This window comes from Odontesthes bonariensis, chromosome 6 (assembly GCF_027942865.1).
Source record: "Odontesthes bonariensis isolate fOdoBon6 chromosome 6, fOdoBon6.hap1, whole genome shotgun sequence".
NCBI lineage: Eukaryota > Metazoa > Chordata > Actinopteri > Atheriniformes > Atherinopsidae > Odontesthes > Odontesthes bonariensis.
Genome location: NC_134511.1, coordinates 33,619,141 through 33,645,009, shown reverse-complemented (window position 1 = coordinate 33,645,009; position 25,869 = coordinate 33,619,141). Strand labels below are relative to the sequence as shown.

The following is a 25,869-nucleotide window of genomic DNA, read 5'->3' as shown; positions in this document are numbered from 1 at the left end:
GGCTTGATTCTAACTAGCTCCTCCTCGAGCAGCTCCAGGCGTTACCTGTAGTTGACACACTGATGCATGCCTCGCTATTATTAACACAGTCAGAGGAACCAAACTAGTACTTCTTCTTTAATGTTTGAACATTGTTTTGCTGCATACAAAATGTTTAATAACAAGCATGGCAACAAACATGGCATAAGAACAATGCATGTTTAGAAAAATATATCTGCAAATGTATTTTTCAGAATACACCACACATTCACTTAACCTCTACTCGATATTAAACATTTAACAAATAATAGCTTCACTGTAGAGTCATGGTAGAAAACAACACTTTTAGTTTCCTCTAAATAATGTCTTCCACAGGATGAAATTACACCAATAGAGAGATGTAGGTAGATGCTTTGGTAGAACAGGCAACAACCTGAGATGTCCTCATTTTGATTGGTATACCTGCTTTTTCGTCCTGCTTTAATTGATCATTTTTTACCTATTTGACATTAAAACAAACCTTCCTTTCCCAGAAATATTGTCCAAGTAAACACAATTGTTTTTCCTTACAAAAGAAATGAGAATACCACAACTGACCACTCAGATACTTACTTAAAGATGAAACCAAAGAACATTTCTTCATATAATATTGTTTTTCTTGATTATGGGGATGAGTGGCTGCTTTTATTAAGATCTTGAATGCTTTGTCAAACATAAACTGATTATAATGTTGAAAGCAGATACATTTTGGGCTTCTGTTTTCTGCTTTAATTCTCGAACCTCCACGGTCTTAACTGGTATCCATTGGGGATAATACAAAGGTCAAACTAAAACCTCTTGTTTTACTTCAAAACACAAAAATAATGCCCAAAAAGAAGTAATGTTGAATAACTGAGTTTGAGTAAAAGAGATATAGAATTAAAGTCAATTTCCATGTGTGAGTAAAAATAAACGATGGCTGCGTCTCCGTAGCTTAAACATAGTTCGAGTCTTCAGTGCAGACACTTTTTCTTTCTTTTTTTTTTTATTGTGGTTCTGTCTTTAAGGAGACTGTCCTCACTGAAAGGAGCAGAGAAGCACCTGAAGGGCTGTTCAGTATCCAGCTGGATAGCCTCCTTTCCTGGGATCGGACTCTGCACAGAGACGATCTTCCTGCCGTACCACAGCCTGGACCACAGAGTCTGGAGTACTCAGCAGCTGTGTTACATGGTTCTTCTGGGCCAGCCCCTCCAGGACAATCTGTCAAGGTATCATTGTACACAAATACAGAAATGTAGTTTTGTGCAGTAGCTGAAGATCTTGTTAGTCTTTAATAAGGGTCAATAAAAGTAACAAACTACTTAAAAGAACAAAGTTTTGCCGATGGGACATCTGGGACTAGTCTTTTGAAGGGCATCCACAGATTTTTCTATGATGTTGGGGGCCTGTGAGGGCGTCCTTCAGACTGTAACTCGATACATAGTTAGGATCATTGGGCCTCATGCAAGAACCGTTCGTACGCACAGATTTCTTCTTAAGTCGTGCGTACGAGTGATTTAAGAGAATTTGCGCATTCACCAATCTTTTCGTATTTTACGTTTTCTTTCAGGTACGAACAGAATTTACGAGTGATCCAGAGCTGTCGTAGGAGTTTCGTAAAATAGTCCGCTGTTATTCCAATCAAGTTTGCTTAACTAATGGATTGTATATTTAATTACTTTGAAGAAAACATAAATAAATATATACATTATACCCCATAATTATGCTGACATTATTATGTTTGACTTAAATTGTGCACTACTTGAAGGTTCATTTGAATCTGTAAAGGGAAGCTCAGCAGCTGACTTGTTACTTTTGATGCCTTAGTGCGTCAGGCTCTTGGAAGAGACCGTGTAGATATCCATGTGGAGACAGACGAATGGCTGACATTGCGATTAAGATTCCCAAGGACTGTACTGCTACAAATATGCAGCTTGCTAGAGCCACAACTCCAAAGAAAAACACGCGGATCAAACCCAATTCCACCCTACGTCCAGGTCCTCACCACCCTTGGATTTTTGGCCACTGGAACCTTTCAGAGGGAGATTGGAGACAGATCGGGGGTGTCCCAGTCCTCTGTGAGTCGTGCGCTCCCCTTGGTCATCAAAACTCTCATCAGATTATCACCTGTCCAACAAGTACAAATTAAGAGGGATTTTCATGCCGTGGCTGGACTGCCAATCATAATTGGAGCACGAGACACATATACGCATCAAAGCACCCGTGCTGTCGTGGAGCGCACTGAGCTGAAGGCCAGGTGGGTGTGTCTCCATACCTCGTTCATGGCGCAATATTGCCATGAATGAGGGTCTCCTACTACCTGAACCAGCCCAGGCAGACCAGAAGGTGTGGTGCCAGAAGACCCCCCTCATGGACCACCCCATCAAAATGCCATCATGATGAGGCAACAACTGATTGCACGGCTTTAGTTGCAGTCATCGATCGCCTGCCCATGGCGAGACGTTTTTTTTTTTTAAAGCCATTTTCATATCAAACCATTTATATTTTTATTTCGGTGACATGGTATTAACAGCACTCGTAATTGCTTCCCATTTCTTCGCTTTAGCAGGTCCTGTAATTCCACTGCTGACACTGCTAAAAATGACAGATTTTCCTTTTTGGATCTCTGAAAGCAGAACTTCAGTCTCAGAGCCCCTAAAGTTGTTCTTTATGGCCTTGATGCCATTCTCATGACTCAACACTCAACACTGCCTGGCACAGGAGCGAGGACAGCTCAGCACAGCTCCTAATATGGTATCATTTTGGGCGTGGAGTATGCAAATTTACTATCCTCGTGCACGTGAACTTAGACACGCACAGGTGTGATTCATCATTTACGCAGGTCGTTTACACACTTTTTCCGAAGTTAAGAGCGTTTGTTGAATCTGACGTGGCGTGCTCGTATGAGACCTTCTTACGAAAAAATTAAGAGAAATTTAGAATAAAAATACGAAAATGTTCTTGCATGAGGCCCATTATTCTTTTGTAGAAGCCATTATTACATTACATTACATTACGGTCATTTTGCAGACGCTTTTAACCAAAGCGACTTACAATAAGTGCGTTCAACATCGGTTCCGGGTTTTTACAGTTTATGTAATATTTTCCATTAGAATTTACTGGTATTTCATTGAATCTTTTCTTCCCTCCACCCTTGAAATGTTCCCTGTGCCACCAGTAGCAACACCAGCCCTAATCAAACACCATGCCAAACAGCTGATGCTCTTTTCGTGAAGTTCTGTAACTGCTTTGCTCCATTGCAGCCAAAATTTCTGTTTTCAACAGTCCGGTTGAGTTGTTGAAATCCAAACTTCTGACATTGAACTTTGTGGTGAGAACACAGGAAAAGGTTTCTTCTGATGAGTACAGATTGTTTGGGTCTAGTTGATATGACACCGCCACGACAGAGGCTGCTAAATCTTCCTAAAATTGTTTCATGATTAAACAGTTGCTTTGATTTGCCTTACTGGCAAAGCTTCTGACCGTTCTTTAGGAAAGTTTTTTTATTCTTTCATATTCTTTCAATTTCGCATCCACAATTTTTGTTCACTGTATCCCATTTTCATGTCCTATATGCAGCTGCTTAGCTCATGGCTGCTGATTGTGACTAGGTTTGAGGAGTCATAATATTCAAAAAGCTTTGAATTTGCATTGCCAGGTGTTTCATAACGACTGTGTACAAAACACGGCCCTAAGAAGATCATTTTCAGCAGAGCTAACCACACTTTTGCATTCCACTGTACCTACAAAAAATGCTAATACTCTTATTCGATAAGATGAATATGGTACACAGTATATTGTACCACATCACCCTAGCCATGTTAGCTTACTGACATTAGCATTTGGTTTAAGCAACAGCAAGAAATAGCAGCAAAAAAGGTGTTAGCATGTCTAGTAATCTTGCTTACATTGTGTTATCCAGCAAACATCATCATCTTAATCATTTTTAAATGTTCTTTGTTGGTGCTTCTGGCTACTTGGTGCACTTTTTAAGTCGATGTGTTTACAAGAGGATTTCTACTCTGCATGAAATGAATGGCTGTCTGTATTGCAGGGAATAAGTGAAAAAGACAAATGAATAATTAATGCTTTACTCAGCAACAAAGATACTAAGTGAGATTTGTTCCAGATGTTTTGAACCCTAAATCCCCACCTGAGACCTACCTTTTCGAAGCCCTGCTCGACCACTGTCATGTTTGGGTTAAGCTGATTGTGAACTCGTGGCTCCGTCACAGCTTTCTTTAGGTCATAGTTGAAGAACAAAGAGTTCAGGATTACCTGTTTTTAACAAGACAATGTAACATAAGTTTCACATTCTTAAGTGTGTGGAGTCTATAGAATGGAAATATGAATGACTCAGACTTACTAAGGCAGTGGCTGTTGTGATCTTTGTTCCTCCGGATGCCCCCACAACCATTTTCACTTTGTTCTCTTTGTCAAAGATGATTGTGGGACACATGGAAGACAGTGGCCTCTTGCCTGGAACAGAGAAACAAAAGGAGGATATTACTGTTCTGTGGATAAATGTTAACTTCCTTCATCGTGGTTTAATAGTCATATGCAATAGTCAATTTTATTGACAAAATTGATTAAATTAGAACAAGAAGTATCATAATTCAGTGCTGCTGTACCTGGTTGGATAAAATTATTGGGTGAAGGAGGGATGCCAAATCCATTGGTCATGTGTGGAGAGCTGAAATCATCCATTTCATCATTGAAAATAATTCCAGTTGATCGAGACATGACTTTAGAACCAAAGCTGTGGAGAAAGAGGCTTTTTTTTATGTGCATGCTTTATTCTGTAGTCTGGATTTATATGTAATCTTACAAGCTTAAATGTCACGATGCATATCTATAAAAATTGAATCGAAATGCAGTAATCTTACTATAGATTAATGGTGCTGGTGGCGGCCACAGCACTTCCATCCTCTGCTATGACTGACAGGTGAGCTGTGCCATGGTTGTTTGGGACAAAATACTCAGGCTCGTAGTAGCTGTCCGGGTGGGTGGTGTCATCTGTAATTTTGCTCCTTATGCCATCAGCAAAGTAGTCTGAGGTCATGTTTTGGATTAGCTGGGGGGGGTGTGAAAAACAAATCAGTTGAAGAGGAGAAAATACAGAAAACACTAAGAAATCATTTTAAAGGCTGATGGACCGCGACACTTCACCCCAGATCTCCCCCTGAGTGGCTAAAAGGAGACCAATGTGATCATATTGAATACAGTGAGGTTGGAAATCCTCCAAAAAGTCCTGCAAATAATAAGAATAAAAGCATGAGCACCTACATCAGTAATGTTGAGATAACGTGGGTCCCCCAGTCTGCTTCTCTTGGCATAAGCAAAACGAAAAGCTTCTACGATGCGGTGATAAGTCAGAGTTTTTTCCTCTGCTGAAGAGACGCTTGTGTCTGTGAAGTTGTACCCTGCAAAATGTCCACATGAAAAACATGTCTGGAGTGAAAATGGGTACACTTTATACTTACCCAATCAGGTCATAGATGTTTCCCATCACTGTTCTAAAGTGTCAAATACCAACACAAATCCTTGCAGTGGACATGGATCTGTAACTACATTTGTAAAAATGTATACTGTATGAACAAATCAGTGTTATCTCTTGTTTGAATTAATTACTGCCACTTTTTATTTGAAGAACAGATGGAGCGATGGAGGTAAATTCACTTTGGCAAGCAGAGACAATATCTGCTTGCAGACCAGGCGGATGAATATTCCAGGGACAACCTGGGGAAACCTGACATCCTTTCTTCTGCATGGCTGCACAAGCACTTGGCCAGGCTGCTCACCATCCACTATATTGAGTATGAGTGCCAGCACAGGTCCACTGGAAGGGGCGTCTGGGACGTGTATGGTGTATTCTCCAACGTTCAGCTTCAGAGGGTTCTCACTCAGCACAGGCTGGTACTCCAACAAATCATCAAGGGTGATAATGCCACCTTGAACACAGACAGAGGTGTCATGATGAATATGAAATGAGGAGTAAAAATCACTCTCTATAACAGTGAGAAGAATACAGCACAACACCTGCCGCCCGGATGTCCTCAACGATGCTCTGTGCCATTGTCCCATTATAAAACACATCAGGTCCTTCTTCTGCTATTCTCTGGTATGTGTCTGCCAGCTTTGGGAATCTAACAATATCATTTTCTTTCAGGATGTTCTTTTGAGAATCACAAAACACCTCACTGAAAGATGATAAAAGAAAAAGAAGAAGAAAAGCATTCAATTGCAAAAGTGTCTCAGCTTATAGAAAATTAGAGTCAAATATCAAAATGGCAAACTTGCCACACACATCACAGTAGTTTTATAAAAGCCAGTATGTGCACAACAGGGCTCCCGTTTATAAGACTGAGATTAAGGTGGTAAAAGGAAACAAAGGCCAGGCCGAGTGACGTCTGTTTTTACAAGAAACACTATTAAAGAAGCAAAGCGAAAATTGATACAGCTACTGCATCTGTTCATTAAACATGAGGGACCATTGTTGAATTAGGGCGTGACATGAGCCATTCTCCTGACAGTCAGTGCTACTTTTTAAACAAAATCCTCTGTGGCCCAGAAGTTATTTTCCCTATTTTCCGAGTCATTTGTAAAACTGCAAACAAAACACCTCCAACTGAAAACAGTCATTTAAAATTGATTATGATTACACACCCATTTCCAAGTTGGAAAACTGTGCAACTAGAAAGTGAATGCATCATCAGTTTTGAAAATATAATTTGTACATCATGTTTAAAAACAACACATCAAGTGTTAAAGGTGAAAAAAAAACATTTGTTTGTTTTCATGCCAACAATATATTTGATCAAAATTATCAAAATTTTCAACTCTTTTGGGAAATCATGGACACTGTGTCCTCATGACTAAAGATTAGAGGGATCATATGGTTTATAATCAGCACACAGCTCAAAAGCCAGCAGGTGTAATGGGTTTATTATTGTAGGGAACTTGCACATTAGTGAAAGCACAATTATTACTGAATGAAATATAAATGTTTTGGAAAATAATATGATGCAATTCATATGACTGATTTTTAGTAAGAATGTCTGGATATAACCTACGCCTGGATCATCAAACTCCGCCCACATCCAATTCGACTGATTAGTGTTGGTGGGCAAGGCCTCTAAAGTAACACATAAGCAACTGAGATGTGGACAAAGTTGGATGGTCCAGTTCCACCATCCCATATTTCACAGCCAGAGACTACTAGATTTCAAGGAAAGTCTTACTTATTTCATCATGATAATGCCAAACTACTTTCTTCCTGCATTACAACAGCATTGCTCCTATATTACAAGAGTCCAGGTATTAAACTGGCTGGCCTGCAATATAGACTTGTTTCCCTAAGAAATCATGACGGGGAAAATGAATATTGACAGAGTAGGTCCTGAACTGTTGAGCGAAAAGAAAAGAAAAAAATATATATGAATACCGTTCTCCCAGGGTGTTAAAAGAAGAGATGATGCACCATAGTAGTAAACATGACCCTTCCCCAATTTTTGGAAAGAAAATAAACACTGATTTCAGATTTTCTACATTTGACATCCCCTTATACTATTTTCATTTGATTATTGGTTTTAAATCATTCCAAAACATATTTTAAAACATCATCCCAACATAAAGTCTATGGGACGAAGCAGGTGGGGCCAGGTACAGAAACACAAAAATAGTTTAAAGGTGGATCTTTCTTTTATCTTTCACCTATGAGATGGATGACAAGCTATTGTCTTTCTGCCTCGCTAGGCTAAGCATCCCCTGGCTACAGCTGATACAATGAAATGAGAGTGGTATCAATTATCTCCCCTAAATGTTAAGGTGAGCAAGAATATTTACCCAAATATCAAACTATCTCCGTTATTTTTCATCCTAAATTAACCTGTTTGGTATCCAGGTATTTGAATAAGAATTATCCTCACCACATGTTTGCATCTCCTTGAATGGAGTCTTTGCTCTTGAGGATGGCATGAGCCAAGGCTTTTCCTATGGGGAACCCATCCCGGGCCAAAGCAATGCTGGGCTCAAACAGCTCTTTCCATGGAAGCCTGCCATGTCTTTTGTGTGCCATCTCATAACCACGGATCTCCCCTGGAATGGCTATGGACAATCCACCTGCCATGCAGAAACGGCAGCATCATTGTTTTCAATCTTACATGCTCTCTCTCTCTTTACATTGTCTGAGTGAAGGGCAAGAACACCAAGAGACATAAAAACATTGTTAGAGAAATGACCTTATGCACTGTGGTACTACTTTCTGTCAATGCACTCAGAAGTAGCTGCATAAATTGTTATAATTGATACAAAGGTTGTGCCTTGACAACCTCCCTTTAACAATCTTTTTCAAAATTGTAAAGAAAGGTTGTTAAGGAAGAGAATGAAGACTCTTACGGAGCTGGGTACTTTAGGACAAGGATATCTATGCACCCTAAATCTCTCACTAAGACTTCTATAACACTGTGTTCATGTTACAGTTGCAACAGACTAACGGAATACATTAAAGTCAGATCTGTGTGAAGAAAGCTGCAACTGACAAACAATCTAACAGCTCACAGACAGGCAGCTTTACCTGTGCGTGAAAGCTTGGTGTTGTTGCCAAACATGTCCTCGGTGGCATTCATGGGGGCTGTCTCCCTTGCATCAATGGTTTCCACCATACCTGTTGAGCAGAAAACAAAATTCAGTGTTAGTTCGTTCTTATATAGCTATTTTGTGACTTTCTACCACCACTCCTTCCACTCACCAGTGGAAGCATTATAGATGACGAAGAACAGCCCTCCTCCAATGCCCATGCTGTGAGCGTTCAAAAGGCCAACACACAGCAAGGCAGCAATGGAGGCATCCACGGCTGAGCCGTTTCTCTTCAGAATATCCCTGGAAATACACAAGAACATGTTTAACACCTTGGAAGCACACATTCATAGCATAGATATCTATAGCATAGATATCTATAGTATAGTATCTATAGTATGTCTTCTTACCTCCCCACTTCGGAACACTTTCCAGCATCAGCAGCTACAGCAGCTTTTGAGTAGTAATAGTCTGAAGGGGGAGGTGTGTTTTTCTTCCCCAGGCTCATGAACACCCCCAGAAACAGACTCACTGCAGCCACCAGAAGGACCACCAGACCAGCAATCAGGGACTTCCCAACCATTTTCCTGCCCGGTAAAATCAACACCTCCTAATCAGACACGATCCTTCCACCTAAACACAAGTGTCTCTAGACATCAACTTTTCCAAAATGACAACAAAATATTTGCTGTTTTTGTTCAACATATTCTTTCAAGGAAGTTCACTTACCTTTGGTGTGTTTTTGACAGTAATATTGGAGAAAGCAGATGATGAACAGGGAGCTGACCTGTTAGATGACTCTCAAAGAGTAGCAGCAGTAATGGCAAGGTGTTAGATATGAGCCACTGGTAATGCTGGTTGTGTCATCCTTGGTTTTTAGGTGTGACTTTGCTCATAATAAGCATGTGCTGTTTATGACAGTTAAAAGGCAGAAAATGGGTGCATGGAAGAAGGGCCAAAGAGGGCTTTTGATGGTGATTACCATGAAGGCTTTTTCTTGTGACCCTTTGAAAGTTTGAAATTCTTAAAGAAAATGATAAAAAACTGAATCTGTTACCCAACAGTCGATCAGCGTGACATCAGTTTTTTAAGTTATAGATGCCTCTCTTCCACTTTTTCAGAGTGACACTTTTTTGTTTGTCTTCTACAACTTTTCATTTCACTCTATCAATCTGCCAGCCTTGCCAAGGGGAAGGTTAAAGTAATCTGTTTACAGGTACGTGCAGCATTCAGCTCTGACTCTGGGCTCAGTTATTGGCTCAGCCAGTAGCGTTGCCTGGCTCAGTAACCATGTCACAACCTGTTTACTTTATTTTGCTGTGACACTCAGACCATTTGAGATGTCTGAGCCTTCACTGAGGAACACTGTTCCAAGCTGACAGTGGCTTTTCAACAGCAAATACCCTTCTATGGTACTTTAACTAATCCAGTGTGTTAGCCTGTTGCTGCTCCACTCTGATAACGCTCTGTTAAAGGAACCTGTGGTCTGCTGTTAGTGCTGCTGCAATGATTGGGTCTAAATCTAATCACTACTATCCTGTTTTGGATCTCCAAGGTTCAGAGCCACCCCACAGAGGGGAGTTTATTCAGTGGTCAAATCTGATTTGTAGTGAAAAAGGACAATTACATTTTCTGTTTGTTGCAACCCTTCAGTATCCATGCACACAAGCCATGTTTGCATTAAATGTCAGCTACAGCTTAAGTCATATTTTTATCCCTCAGCTGAAGGCTGATAGGTTTCATTTTGACTTTGCTGGGAGGGATGCACTCACTCCCACTACCCTCCATGTATTTGCCAATTGTTTTTGCACAATAAAGGGGATGGCTTATCTATACTCACATACACAGCAGCAAATCAAATCATACTCTTCTGTCGTTCCTCAATGACAGGTGAAATGCAGGCTGCAGAAACACTAAGAGCTGAGAAATGACTACAGTGGAAAAGGAGGTGATGTCATGTGTTTTTATGAGCAACTACAGACCTTTAATGATAGTGGCTCTGTATACAGAGACTGTGATGTATGGGACAGTTAAAAGTAGGTGACATAGCTTTGTCTTTCTCATCAAGAATGGACAAATTTGTTTTCGGATCACTTTATGGTGTGGATGGCAAAAGAAATGCAGACACATGCATGTATTTTTATCAGAATAGTCCCAAAACCTTCTGCTTGTGGCCTTTTCAAACCAAACATGCTTATAAACTGATCAAGCTTACTGGATAAAGATTTATTCTATATTTCTGGAAACGTTTTTGCCTTTACTTGTTAGTTGATGGATACAATTTGAAACAAAGGCAAGACTCAAATCGAGGGCACTGCTGCTCATGGTCAGTATCTTAATTCCTATAAGCTTAATTCCTCTAGGCATCCAGATTGCATAAATACTTTGCTACGTCCTGTTATCCTGTTGCTGTGTGTGATTTGTGTGCTTTCTTTACAAAGTTATTTGTTTTGTCCTGATGCATGCTTTCTATTTGGCTCAAATCAAGATGACATCATAAGGCAGAGGCCAGAAAGGGCATTGTACAGCTATTTTTACAGACTGCTCTTGCTATGACAGCTGAGCATCAGAAAAGACAGTAAACCTTAATAATCTAAAAGTACATCTGCCAGAAATTTAAGCCTGGGTTGGGACTTACCACTCTTTAATGTTTGTAACACTCAATTACCATTTGCAAAGGCCATTCTCATGTCAATTTTTCATAGCACTAATTAGGAGAAGATTAGGAGAAGGTTCAACATCTTTGGTAATCATGTGAATCTGCCCAGTTGAGGCTGAATGAGTGGCTATGTACTCAACTGGCTCACTTATAAAGAGCTAGTTGTAGGCAGGGGTATGGTGTGTGAATGTTTATCAGTTATATTTAGTTCAAGTTATGTATTTTGGCCTGCCAGATTTTGGCTTTTAAGTGCCATGTGTACCGACCGCATAATAGGACTAATAATAGGACATAATAAGCTATATCCTCCCAATTGCGCAGAGAATTAACAATCTGCCAATATGTAATTATTGGCATGAGGATGATATAATTTAGGACAGAACAATGAAAAATGCAGCAGGGATATTCTAGGGATGCAGTTGAGCCAGGGGAAATAACTGTTAGAGATCAGATCATGTGGTATTCCACTAAACAAGGGTAAGCCTGAATCATACCAGAGAGTAAGGATCAAAGCCCTTCAAGCAACAAGGATGCGCCCTACAAGTGGAATAGGCATGGATAGGACAAAGTAACTGAGAGCTGTCTGTTATGTAGCTGGGTGCACCTCTGGGTCCCCCCCCCCCGACCCGAATTGCCCCCTGTGGGTCCCTGGTACCAGATACCAATCAATGTGACAAAGACTGGGACTGGGGCATGGATGTCCCTCAAAGTATGTGTTGTGACAGATGAATTTGACAGCTTGTGTAATGTTTGAAAACGAAATTGCCAACAGAGAGATCAATATTTATATAAAGCCAGTGAGAATGTGCATATTTGAGCAACTGGGGATAGGAGGATGCACACTCTTAGTTCTTTTGAAGGGTGAAACTAAAGCCCCCCTCGGAGACTTTAGCCTGCATGTGAAAGCAAACGGAAACTTGGCTACTCAAAGCACAGTCGCAATATTTGTCGCATGGATATTAAATATATCACTGGCATTCGTAATTACATTACTCTGCCATGGAGCTGCACAGAGGGAAATTTCAAGCCAGGGAGGAGAGAGGCTCAGCAGGCACCAGACACTGTGATTGGTCAGACGCTCCACGCACACAAACCTAAACAGCAGCGTAAAGCTGAGACGGCAGGAGGATGAAGCAGTCGGAGCATCTTCATCATCCGTCCCAGGCGCACGTAGCCCGCAGTGAAGAGAAGAGTCAAGAGTGTGACGGGTGCATGGGAGAGTGGTGATTAATTTGACTGTTGAGGGATATAACTCATTGTGTGGCTCTGCACCGGATTCCACAGTCTGCTGATAGCCAGGCAACAGCACAGCGCCAGACAGCACGGCGCTGTTTTCTAACATCCACCGAGGAGCATCCACTGGCAGGAAAAACAAGGACTGGTCATGTGTTTGTCCTTCTGGTAATATTACCTCAGCAGCATCACAAACGCCGTCTGCATCCACGGATTAACAACAGCAGCTACTATGGGTTCCAGACTAAGCAGACAGAGTAGCCTGGACAATGAGAATTTCTCTAAAAAGCGACGCAAGCTTCTAGATGGTGCTGGAGAGGGCGAAAGGGGTAGTGGGGGTGGCGGGGACTTCTTGTTTGCACTGATGCTGAAATCGGACAAACTGCCCGGGATGCTGCGGAGGACAAACCACAGCCCGTACACGAGGCGAGTTGCGTGGATTAAGGAGATACAGAAATTGCTCCGTGACCGCCGGATAGAACAGGCGACCGACGTACTCAAATTACTGAGGAAGGTAAGAGGAAACTGCACAGAACAATACAAAGTCAGACCAGTTTCTATGCAGAACGTGCACTCTTGCTTTAAGTCTGCTTTGATGCTCATGGCAGAGCAACAGATGAGGAACAGTCCATATGTGTGAATGTAGTTTGATGTTCAAACTCCTTCAGTGCCTCTGGGTCACCTCTGGGTTCTCTGTGCAGGCTCTGTCCTCTGACCTTTGACCTCAGCCTTGCTCATCCCTCTCTCTCCCCTCCAGATGACTTGTATGGCCTCACTTTGCACCACTTCCTCATTGGGAATTTGTTTGAATGGAAAGTAGGCCACACTCAGAGCATTGTACCTGTGACACACTGTTTCAGTTGCCACGCAGCATGTGACTCACTCTCAGTGTGGGTAAACGTGCTTTGTGTTGACATTTAATTTGAAAGGATACTCTGCACTCCAAATGAGGAAACGATCAAGCTGCATACTGTGTGTCATCACATTACTCCAAATTTAATTGTGTCTGGATGGGATCTGGACATTTGCGCGCACAAACATCTGCATCCTCTCCACATCTGCCTTTGTTTCCTCCTCTGTGACCAGAATCTCAACTCAACCTTAGGCTGTTCTAATACTCCATCACAGCATCATGTCCCCTTTTATCTTTCCTCACATTTAATGTCTCTCTTTCAGCAACAACAATTTAAGCCCTCGAGCAAAGTTTTTCTTCCATATAAAACATGATTCCCTTCCAAAAGGTTTTATTTACTCTTATAATAGGAAGGAGGTCACAAAAAACAGAACAACAACAACAAAAAAATGTAGGCTACTGTCAATGTTACAAATCTTGACTTCTTTTTCGACTGTTTCTGAGAATTATGATTCATTAGCATGAGGCATTTTCTAGCGTGTAAACCAACCAGATGCATCACATCTCAAATGCACTCACATCAAGCAAAGAAGCACCACTGCTTTTATTATTCCTTTATGTGCCATTTACCATTTGTTGATATGAGTTTTGCACAGTTTTTTTCTACCAGGATGACAGCCACAATAGCCGTGACCTAAGATATGTTCAACTGAATTAAGTAAACAATGTCAGATTTTAATTAGAGGTTAGTTTTTTGAGGCTTTCTCACCTGCCGTTGCACATATCATTCAAAGATATGAAAGAGCAAGTAGGTGCATCCTAGATGGAACAGCATCCTTAGGGATCTCATTTGTCTGCTTGCTCTCAGGGCTCTGCTCTGTCTTTTAACCGTCACCAGTTCAGCGATAATTACTCTGAAGTCTTGACACAGGAGAGACTGGAACCTCCTTAATCAAAGCAAGGAGGTAAACTGGCCACTCTCGGCTCCATGACAGCCACGTCACAGGGGACCTGAGCTCGCTTACTCTAAATGAACTCTACTTTTATTAAAATGAGCCATACTTTGTCTTTGCTTGTTCTGCAAGCAGGTAGATGTCTGAGAGATTGTGTTATCTGATTCTGAAAGGTGTTTGTTGCAGAATTATTGCAGTGTAACAATGACTTCAGCTCCAGATCTGAAAAAGGCTTGAATTCTGTAGCAGATGTGAGAAGAATTCGTTGCTTCATGTCACGCTTGCAAATGACAATTGATTGTGTCTAAACACAAACGGGAGCTATTTTTACACCTTGCTTCTGAGAAACACAGAAGCTGCTTCTCCCCCTGCTTTGGGTCTGTGTTTACTACTGCCCTTGTTAAAAAGGGTAGCCCGTAATGTGGAGCTGCCAGCCTCCCACTCAAACTGTCTATTATAATGAATGCTGAATGTGTCTGAAAGAAAAACATGTGCATGCTTTTGTGGATGCGTGTTTGTGCAGGTGTGTGCATATTAAGTGTCCCAAAGGCTTTATTCTCCCATTAAAGTTGCACAGACTGCACAAGAGCTTGCCATTTGTCTCATTAGGACCTTAAGGGTGAACATGTTGATAAAGGCAAATTGTACAGTTTGGTACACACAGCTGCACTGCAGACTGCTGAATGTCTCAACACGCTCAAAAGGTTTCTCTTAGATCCTCTTTTTGGTTACTTTGTTTTATTTTTACAGCAAATCTTTTTGCATCTAAATTTATGAGTAAACTATCATGTCAGGCAGTCGAAAGCAGGCCTTTGCATCTGACATCTTTGTAGATGCATTTATGCTGCAAAACTGAAATTTACTCATATATTTGCATGAACTTCAGCCAAACATGTCAAAAGAGAGAACACTTTCAAGAAACTAAAGATAATACCTCTGTGTTACTTATATAAATTGGATGTCAAACACAACTGCAAGATTAGATGCATTTTAAAAAAAAATTTCTACTGTGAAATTTTAAGTAATAGAGGACTGGGATGTATGCATTTTGTCAATAAATGAATGAGTACATCAGTTAATAAACCAATAAAATAAGATCTTAAGAGTCAAGTGTTGTTTTATCTGTGTGAACCGTACATGCTGTGGCATGTAAGAATATACACTATGACTCTGTGCCATGGAGGTGTGAGTATATATGCCAAGCACTGCCAGAGACTCCCGCTAGCTCTTACTGTCCAGCTGTAGATGAAAGGGTTGCTGTCTCCTTTAATGAATATTTAAAGCAAACAGCTCCTTTTATCTCTCCATTTGAAGTCACAGTGCCCTTGACACAAAGTGCACCTATTTCTACCACAAATTATTTTTTTATATTCTTGTTGGAAAGGCATACAGTGAGAGTCTTGATTGTAGCTTTCTTTTATTTTGCAGTTCCCTTTTGCTGTGTTTATGATTCCTCTTGTCTGCTTTTGTAGGATTTGGGCTTGGATGGCGCCTCGCTTAACGACATATTGTACAAAAATGCTGCCTTCCTCAATCTTGTGGACCCGATCTCCCATGAACTGCTGCTCAGCTTGGCTCGAGAGATGCAGTGTCCCAAGAAGGTCAGCAATTCCCTGTGTCTTGTAACATTCATTGAACATCCACAAAAATCAAGCTTGATGTTACCATTCTGCAAAAGAAAAGTTGATCGCGAAAAAAATAGGATATTTCTTTTGGGGAGCAGTGGGCTCTTGAAATAGATTAAGATAGCTTAAGTTTATTATTGCTGCATTCTTATCTTATCTTAGATAGCAAAAACAGAAATAACACCTCAACATAAATCCTGGAAATCTGAATTTGGTGTAGTTTATGAATTTGTCCTGCCTGACTTTTCTATAGTGACTTGCCAACATCAGCAAAGTCACGAGCAGCCTTACCAGCACATTAAACAGAGAAGGTTGTGTTTTCTGCACGGATAGGAATTCATTATTACCCATCCACCAAAAGTGAATATTGAGCTGCTTTGATATTAGAAGTGGCCTTAAGCATCCACAACATGGTTAATAAACTGAAACTACCAGTGTTTACCTGTGGCTGTGTTGAATTTTGCCTATCCTCTATTCCTCCTACTCCCACCCTCTCCATGTGGTGTGAATGTAATTAGATTTTCCTGCTCCAGCGAAGCAACGGGAATAGGTAGGATTCAAAAGTAATAACCGCCAATTTTCTCTGCTCATGTGAAAGATATCCCAGGTACAAGTTTAAAATTTTGAGAAAACAAAGGGAACTTTCATTATCAAAACCTAGACAGTCTGTAACAATTATTTGCAAAGATGTATTCTCTTGTGCACACAAGCAGAAAATCTATTGAAGGCTGCTGCCTCATATGGTGGGGGGTTTTTCTGAGCCATTATTAACGCTCTTTTTGCTCTCTTCTACAGGATGCAGACACTATAAAGTCCTCTGATAAGATTTGTAGACAGCTGATCTACCACCTGACTCCGCACTCAAAGTGGCTGAGGCAGAGCATGTCCAGACGGAAATCCCAGGCCTGGTAAGCCCTTCTGTCCAGACATTCTGTCTGTAATAAATCTGCTGCTCTGCACAACAGAGAGCAGCGCTCAGCTCCACGTCGAGTGGTAGAGATTTCCATCTTTGTAGCTGACATTGAAATAGGACAGAGCTGGCCAGGGGCTGGCCTGACAGGAACGTCAGCCACAGCTTTCAGTGATATCTCTTTTAAAGTGCTATTGGCTTTTCTCTCTTAAAAACTGGCAACATCTTAAAATCTAAGTTATGATGTAATTATGCAAATCTTGATTAAGTAGTCAACTGCACTTGATGTTCAAATGATAAATGCAGGATTAGCTTGTGGTACAATATGTATTTTCTGTCCTTAGGTAATCATAAAGAGAATCAGGCCATTATAATTTGTTTTGTGCGATTGCTTATGTTACAGCTGGCTAGACACTGAAAATGTATACATAAAGATGAAAACAATGCGAGTACTGTGGGATCAGACAGGTTCATTATGACTCAGTTGAGCTATCAATACACAGAGGAGGGGCAAAGCTTTGAGAGCTGTGCCCTGTTGTGCTTTTGGAAATTGAATTCAGCCCAGAAAAGGTTGAAGATTTATCTGTTTCTCTGACGCTCTACATATACATGAGATTGCTAAAATCCTATAGCTGAAGGCCTTTTTTCACTTAGTCATGTTGCTGGCTTTATAAATTTTCTAAGGGATGGTCCTATGATGGCTGAGACAGCAGGAGCAACATGAATGATTAAAACAAAAATCCACCCTAAAACAGAATCTCACTACAGAAGATGCTCTGTGGTCTGACAGCTTCACCTGCCATTGTGTTTACGAACAAATAGCTGTCAAAGCTAGAAAGAGACGAGACAGAGCCAGACTGCTGCTGACTGTGAATAGGAAATTCAACTCACAAACTTGATTTTGACTGCGCGTGTTAAATTTAAATTTATTGTCATTAAAAGGAGCAGCTAGATCAGGTTGTGGCAGCTTTCGTTCTTCTATAAAACTAGAAGATTGATGCTGCTCGTGTCTTTATGTCTATTATTTAAATACAAAGATACAGCCAGCAAATGTTTTGCTTAACTTAGCATTAATACTGACAGCAGAGGAAACAGCTTAGCTTTGCCTGAAGCTAACAAAATCAGTTTATCTTTCTATCAGCACATCTGAAGCTATCTAAGAAACACATACTAAGTCATTTTAAGCTGTAAGAAAAATTCATTTGTAAATTTTGTCTGTACAAACAAGATATAACATGTAAAAAAAAGTAAGCTGGAGAGGTGCTGGTAGACTAACTGGTCTTTAGAGTAAGCACATATATAATTTAGCATATTTCCCAAATAAGGAATTAAGTGCCTACATAAACAAGAAAAAGCATGTCCTAACTATTATTTTAGGGTGGATTTTTAACCAACTTTATTTAGCTGCAGGCCACTTGCCTATCAGCAATAATTTATCAATCCCTCTTCTGTAAGGTTTCTCTCTTCTCAGAGGAAACAGAAACAGCTCAGTCTTTGTTAATGCCTCTGGATCATTATCCAGCATTAGCACTGCACCCTGGTTGCTCCCAATACAGTTCACACTTTTCTAGCTGAAATGCCACACTGAATTAAAACCTGAATCCTACAAATCCTGTTAATCTATGTAATTAGTTTATTTGAATTTGGCTCTTTTTAATTTTTTAATTTAATTAAATTGCTTGACAATCAGCTCCATGACCAAGAATTACTGCCAAGCTGCTCTTGTTCATTTCATGTTAGCTTAAATGTGGCCAATACTTTGGGATATTTTTTTCTTAATATTTCTATCCTCAGTTGTGTAAGCCTTATTTGGTTTTGAGGTACCAATTTCTTTGTCTGTTGAGTTCTCAGGAACAAAAATAGGTCATCGAAATAATTCAACTGAAATAACTAAGACTACAAACTACAAACTGGCCACTTCCATCCATTTTCACATTCAGCAGTAAAGATTATTCTGTTTTGTAGTACACCATGCTCAATCAAGTTCCTTTTCTTTTTACTAATACTTTCAGCTGTAGGTTGAATGTAAGGAAAATGTGGAATAAGTTTTCGTTCTCACTTAAAGAGAAACAGCTCTTCGGGTCACGTTTGTGAATTAAACATCCACCACAAACAGATATTATGGTGGTATTTTGAAAATGTCATTGCTGATTGGGATTGTGAACTGAGGTTGGATTTTCTGCAGCATGGAGGACAGTGAAGTGCTGTGTGCGATTCCTACAAGCACAAGTGCACACTCCCCTGTATAGTCAAAATACAGAGGAAGAATAATTGAAAATCTAAGTTAAGTTCAGGGAGCATTTGTGAATATACTGCTTTTCTCATGCACAATAGACTTCACCCATGAGAGGACTGAAACAAATAATGGAGCAATGACTGAACACAAATGGCTCTACAAAGATGGTGTGAGTAATGCAGTTATATCCCAGAGGGGAGGTAACGAAAAAATAAAAACTCCTTGAAAATGGGATTTTTAAGGACAGCTCTCTTTATCCAGCAACTCATTAACTCCTGTACATATGTACATAAACAGGATCAAAACATAGACTCTTCTTTTTTCTTGAATTTTATTTCACTTCATCCTATCTTCCAATATTCCATTGAAAAACAACCAAAATCTGATTCATGATCAGATCATTTAAATGCTGCCCCATTATATTAAACCACTAGCACATGGAGACTGATGAACCCCAAGAGGTGCACTCTTAGTGTTGAAGTTGAAACACTTCACACAATATAAATATAATTGACTACTATTTGCTTTCATTTCTATTTATTATTAAATTGTGTTAATAATAATACCATTTATGTTATCATTCTGTGTTAAGTGTGGTAATCTATGCTTCTTATATGGGACATTGACACATATCAATCTTAAATTGACTCAAAGTAAACAACTCCACATCTCAGCACCATGTCTTTTCTTAATTGCTTTCCTGACTTTTGCTATCAGTGTTCTTGTGGATGTGAAAAACCCAAATAGTCATCTGTTCTAGGTTGTCAGTGTCACTTTTGTTCTCTAGCATCAGATTAAACTGGAAGAAGGATGAAAGAGGCTTGCAAAGAGGACTCCTCAGACATCCATTATTTCTGAGCTGAAAAGGATTCCATCTGAAAAGAGGAAAGTTGTGGGATCAAAATCTTTTAACACCTGCAGGAAGCCTCTGCCACGGCCATTAGGATTTTTGTGCCTCTGGCAAAAATGAGGTTTCTGTCATTTAAAAAGCCACAGGGGCTGAAGCAAGACTTTGATAAAGATACAGTATGCTTGACAAATGTTTTATCCTCACTCATAAGAATTTCTTTTAGCCTGGCTTCATGAACAGGTTTTCTACTCTCTTTTTTTTTTTTTTAATTTTCCTTCAAGATTTTCCAATTATTACAAACCTTTGTGTTCATCAACCCTTTACCTCCTTTTAAAATGAATCAGAAAATGCTGCTGCAGTGTATCCAATTTCAACATAACCAAAATAAAAAAAATTTGAAAAACACTTCAAAGCATCACAAGTGACAGGTACTGCAGTAGATGTCACTGTAAGTGCACACACCACAGGATGCTTTAATTCACACTGACACCACATCAGCATTACAGGCCACTTCAGTAACAGCTCAAGTTAAATGTACCGCAGCACCCTCCCGGGTGGGCGGAGATGGGCGCCAGTAAATGGAAGTGACCGAGAACAAAGGGGCAAGGTAGAGAGTAAATAATATATACAGTGTCATCTGTAGTGTAAAGCAATAACTATGGCTACTGGAAAGACTCCCTCATGTTCAGATTAAGCAGTATAATGGATTGCAGCAAAATAGACGGATGGAAGATTTGTCCAAAATACTGTGTACTCACACAATAGATAAAGCTCACTCTTCACAGATGCAGTAAAATCAACCAGATACATCTAGAACATATTCAGAAAGCACACACTGTCATCATTCCTCAAATGGGTAATTGTTATAATTCAAGAAAATGCTGTATTAAAAAGCACATTTTTTCAAAGCAAGATGTATTATGAATTCCTGTTCCTCTCATTAATCAAATTAATATTAATGCGAATAGTTTATACTGCTATCAAATATTAATGTTTTATTGAATAAGGTTTCTTGTTCGATCATCAGGTCTGTGCATTTAATCAGCTTTTGCATAAGAAGAAAATCTGAATAAACGAATGCACATCTACGTGTTGCATGACCCAGTTATCTACGGAAATAATATTGTCAGCTTAGGTGGAGATATGTGATCGCTGCTGTTTATTTGTCTGTCTTTGTGTCTGTCAGCAAGATTATCACTTGGAGAGGTGGAGCATAGGCAATGGAAAAACCCATTAAGATAATGGTACTGCTCTGGGTCACTTTCCTCAAGATGGCCGTTAAAGGCATTGGCCTTGGTGGAAGATGTGCTCTCAGATCGTCCCTCACTTGTTTATCATGACAAAGTGATATTACTGATGCAACATCATTACCTGTCTTTTCTCTATCGCCTCAGTAATGTTTGATTTAAACGTGTTCGTTCAAAGTTTCCAGATTTGTCAACTGGCGCCTTGCGGCATATGTTTTTGGTTTTAGCAAACCATTGTCATCTTTGCTGCTGTCCACTTCTTCACAACAATCACGAAAAGAAGATTTTAAAACTCATGTTTCATCACTTTTCGTTGCAGAGAGGCTGATTAAAAGCTTGGGGCTGAACCTGGAATCCAGCTCATTTTGTGCCACAGGCTATAAATTAGTATATGAAGTAAATGTGATTTCACATTTTTCATTAGGTGTTAACTAATCTCGTAAACTCACAGAGGGCAATATGAATTTATATACAATATACTCTCCTTAAATGGATTATAACATTATTCATCATGTACCCTTGCAAGTGGTAAATGTTATACTATCATATTATTTCAGCAAGTACAGTGGCTCTTAAGAAAATAGGGTAAATATATATATTTTTTTAAAGTAGCAAATCAGTTTCTAAACTTAATTTAGTTTAACTTTTCCAATTTTGTCAGATTTACACAAAACGATTCTGTTTTGCATTATGAAAAACAAAAGTGGGCAAAAAATCTTCATCTTCTAAAACACAAATCAAATTTTGTGTTATATGTTTCAACTTCTCTGGCTCTGTGCTATCAGGAGGTTTGTGCCTCTGGACCTGTAAGCTTTCAACTCAAGCTTCTGGTTTGTTCGGATGTTTTGGCTCCTCTGTTTACACTAGTAAATCCCCACGCTGGAGTTCCTATGTCAGCCTTCCTCTCCAAGCTGGACCAACCCCCCCGTCCTTTGCACCAAGCAGGAAGCATAACATGCAGCATAATGGGCTTGAACCCAAGTCGCAGTGAAAGATCCGCTCACTCCCCAGCTAAAACCTCTGTTGATTTGTGAATGTTCATGTTCAGTATGTTCAGAGTCATATAAGTAACCCCGCAGTCTTTCTTTTTTCATTTCCCAACAGTCTCAAGACAACTCTTCAGAAAAAGCTGTCCAGTGACAGTGTGGATTTGTCCGGAATCCCTCTTTCCTCTCGCGATGTTCGGCAAGTTGCCTTCTATCTTCAAAACAATAGAGACAGTCTGGTGGCTGTGGACATCAGCTTTACTGAACTCCATGATGAGAACATGAGGCTGCTCTTGCCTCTTCTTGCCTCTCTCCCTAAACTCAGCACCCTGGCTCTCAACGGAAACCGCCTCACCCTTGCTATTCTTAAAGACATTACCGAAATGCTCAAAGAACCCAAGAACTTCTCCAGCCTGGCATGGATCGACCTGGGCAACAATGTGGACATTTTCACCATGCCTCAACCGCTGCTAGTCGCGTTGCGTCGACGTTGCAGCCTGAAGAGCAGCCTGCCTACCATCTACGAGTACACAGAGGGCCAGCCCTACTGCTACCACCTGGAGACTTCTATCGAGGAGCCCAGCCACTACGAGGAGGAAGAGGAAGAGGAGGAAGAAGTAGAGGATGATGAGGATGATGTGGGAAATAAATCTGAGCTGGAGCCATGGGGTTTAGGGGAGAAGCAGCTATCTAAAGATTTCACCCTTCACTACTGTGAGAGGTGATGGAGAATTTTCTCTCCAAGGCTTTTTCAACTGTGGTTGAAATGTTGTCCCGCAGCACTCTGTTACTTCCCTCGCCTTCTTGCCCTCACAACACCAGCCCAGTCACCCTTTGTGGCATAAGAGAGACCAGTGCCCACATTGTGAACTTCTCGACCCGACACGGCCACTAAGCCATCCCTAAACATCTCTGAGTTAACTCACACAAGATAGTGACATTGATAGTGACGGCCAGGATGGCAGACTTACTGTGTTGGTGGATGGTGCTCTTGGGAACAAGGTGCGGTTTCATTGGAGGGGGGCTGGAAGAGTTAATGAACCAGCGCTCTCTCTTTCTCCTTCTTTCTCCCCCTCTATCACTCTATCTCTCTGTCTGTGACGGTGGCTGCTGAGGAGCCAATCTCAAGGAGATTTAGATCAGTTGGTCGGATGAAGGAGCAGCATCCCGGCTGTAGCCGAAGTGAAACTCCAGTTAGTTTGGGAACAGCGGGTGCCTGTGGGTTCTCTACCGGGACTGAGACTATCTCTGGCAGGCAGGGCCTAGCTCCACATTGTGTGTTCTCTGTTAATCTCTCAACAAAAGCTATGACACAAGTTCAACAGACTATACAGCCGACAACCCATCACGTGACACCGGCAAAACTGCTAAGTCGACTTTTTGAGTTTTCCCCCCCTTTCCAAATGTCCACTTGTGAATGCCCATGCAGCCTCTGTGTAGATGTAAATGAGGACACAAAACATGGCTCTGTTGTGTTTCCACAGCCTATTTTTGAGCACTTTGGTGAACAAAGCAATCTTAGATGACAACAGGTAGGACTCAACAATGGATAGCTGTCACTGATTACTTTTGTAATAGCCTAAAAGCTAATATTCACCTCTTTATAATTATTGAGGTTTTCACCACAGTATCTCAGTGCATTTATGACCCAACAGCCAACTGTTAACATGGGCTAGCAAGTCAGAGTAGTGCCCAAACTGCCCTTCTTACTGACATTTGTCTCCACGGGTGTGTTGTCATTTTCATTAAATGTTGCCGTACTTCAGTGGTCCTGTGTTATAATACACTTCTGTGACTGTTATTTATTGGTTATTCAAAAAAATGCACCACACTTTAAGGCAATATATTGATCTAATTTTTCAGTTTTACCGTAGTATATACTCTGTATACATTGTTTATGACTAGATATTAGCAAAGCTGGAGCTGAAAGGTAAAATATATACCTCATGGGTCATGATGGTTAAAGGGATCGTTGAAGAAAACAACATCACCTGATATATTATTAATGTTTAATGTGTGTCATATGTGTTTGTAAGAGAAACTTGTCTGATTGACTCTGTAATTATTTGTGTTATTGTTTTGGTGTTTTGTCTCTTGTCCAAATCAGTCATGATAATGACTTTGATAACTATGAAACTGAGCCTAGTGTCCTGCTGTAAGCTTGAACAGCAGACAAAAGAGAACATGGCTGATGGTGTTATACAATAAAACCAAAAATAGTTCAGTAAATGTACCTCATAGTCAAGGCAGACACCATATATGTGAACTGTTTAACCTTAATGTCCTCTTGGACAACAGCCAGTCCACTTGGTTATGTTTCACGTGTCAATGTCAAACCTTTCCTTGTTATAACTCGTGTGTATTTGTCTCATGCCAAACAATGACTGCCAATAAAAGAACCAATCCAAACTGAGAAGACTGGTGTCTGGTTTTAATTGGACTATTATAAAAAGAGTTAATTGAACTTTTGCGTCATCTGGATCAATAGGAGGACCTGCAGCTGCTCACACAAACAAACGGGGGATTGATTTATGCAGATTAGTCTGTAAATAGGGCAATAAAAGAAACCAGCTCTGACCGTGCTGTTCGGGATTTGTATTTGGGAAAGCTGTACTTGTTTGCGAGCCAGCAGGTTATCTGTGCCGCTCAGTGCTGTCAGGGAAAATGCCTGAGCTGCTGTCATTTAACCAGGAAAGGTAAGGTGGTCATCGCATGAGGCTCTACCCATGATCCTCTCCTGGCAACCTTTTGTTCATGCTGCCAGACATGGTAATGTGGCATTTGCAACAGGTGGCTCCTATAAGGTCAGGGCACAGTGTGGCTGTCACAACCCCTGAGGTCCAAATACCATGTGACAGGGCAACGCAGTCCACCCTATAAATCACCAGGATCTTACCATCTGACCTTTTACTTTCAGGATTGATTTAGTTCCTTGGATTAGCAGTACTATATATTAGTAGATATTAGTACGTTGTACACAAAAAAAGTGCATCAAAGTTTTAGATATGACTCACGGCAAGTCTCCTCTGCTGCAATATAGAGATCAAGAAAGATCATTGAGAACAGAAATGGAAAATAGAAATGGGAATTGTTCAACCTTCATAGTGTACAAAGCTCATGACAACTAAGCTCCATTCTATCTTGAAGACCTCGTAATCTCATACAATCCCAACAGAGTACTTTTCAAAATGTAGGCTTATATGTAGTTCTTCGAGTTTCCAAAAGTAAAATGGGGAAAACTAACATGACTCCATCCGAGTACTTTCATGTTGTGACCTAGAGTCAAATTATAAGGTAAGTGGTGTTTTCTCCACTGTCGGAGGTTGTTGCTGTTATGTTGTGGTGTGGCCTGCATTTTTAGATTTGTCTCTCAGGTGTTGGTTGTTGATTGGACTGGCTCCTGTCAGTGTCTGCTGCCCATTTCTTTTAAAATGGTCACAAATGGTAATATCCTTGTAATTTTTTATTTTATTATTTATTATTATTTTTTAGTTTTTAATTTTGTGTGTTTGTGCATTTTCATCATCGTCACCTCACTCTCCTTTTGTTTTTCTGCATCTACTACTGGCTCAAGACCTGCATGTTTCTAATTGGTGTTTCCTGACCCCACCAACACTCTCTGCTGTTAATTGTGTCTTTGTGCTCGTCTTTTCTGCCTCCTCCATCCAGATAAGACAGACAGCTGGTCAGCCTAATTCTGGTTTTGTCAGAGGTTTCTTCCTTATTTAAGGGGAATTTTTCTC

At 40.4% G+C, this 25,869-nt stretch overlaps 2 protein-coding genes across 2 annotated transcripts; one reads left to right on the top strand and one right to left on the bottom strand.

Moving 5' to 3' along the window:
* Positions 1–282: 282 nt before the first annotated feature.
* Positions 283–9,157, bottom strand: ggt1a (gamma-glutamyltransferase 1a). Its single transcript, XM_075468430.1, has 12 exons — positions 8,985–9,157; positions 8,747–8,877; positions 8,573–8,662; positions 7,926–8,118; positions 6,037–6,197; positions 5,799–5,948; positions 5,284–5,420; positions 4,884–5,071; positions 4,629–4,756; positions 4,364–4,476; positions 4,162–4,275; positions 283–1,218 (listed from the first exon to the last, which is right to left on the bottom strand). Exons 1-12 carry the CDS (start codon positions 9,155–9,157, stop codon positions 1,072–1,074), a joined length of 1,725 nt encoding a protein of 574 aa, XP_075324545.1. The 3' UTR covers positions 283–1,071.
* Positions 9,158–12,326: 3,169 nt separating this feature from the next.
* Positions 12,327–24,533, top strand: lrrc75ba (leucine rich repeat containing 75Ba). Its single transcript, XM_075468431.1, has 4 exons — positions 12,327–12,980; positions 15,745–15,873; positions 16,693–16,805; positions 22,245–24,533. The coding sequence occupies exons 1-4, from the start codon at positions 12,699–12,701 to the stop codon at positions 22,849–22,851; spliced, it is 1,131 nt and encodes a 376-aa protein (XP_075324546.1). The 5' UTR covers positions 12,327–12,698; the 3' UTR covers positions 22,852–24,533.
* Positions 24,534–25,869: the final 1,336 nt, after the last annotated feature.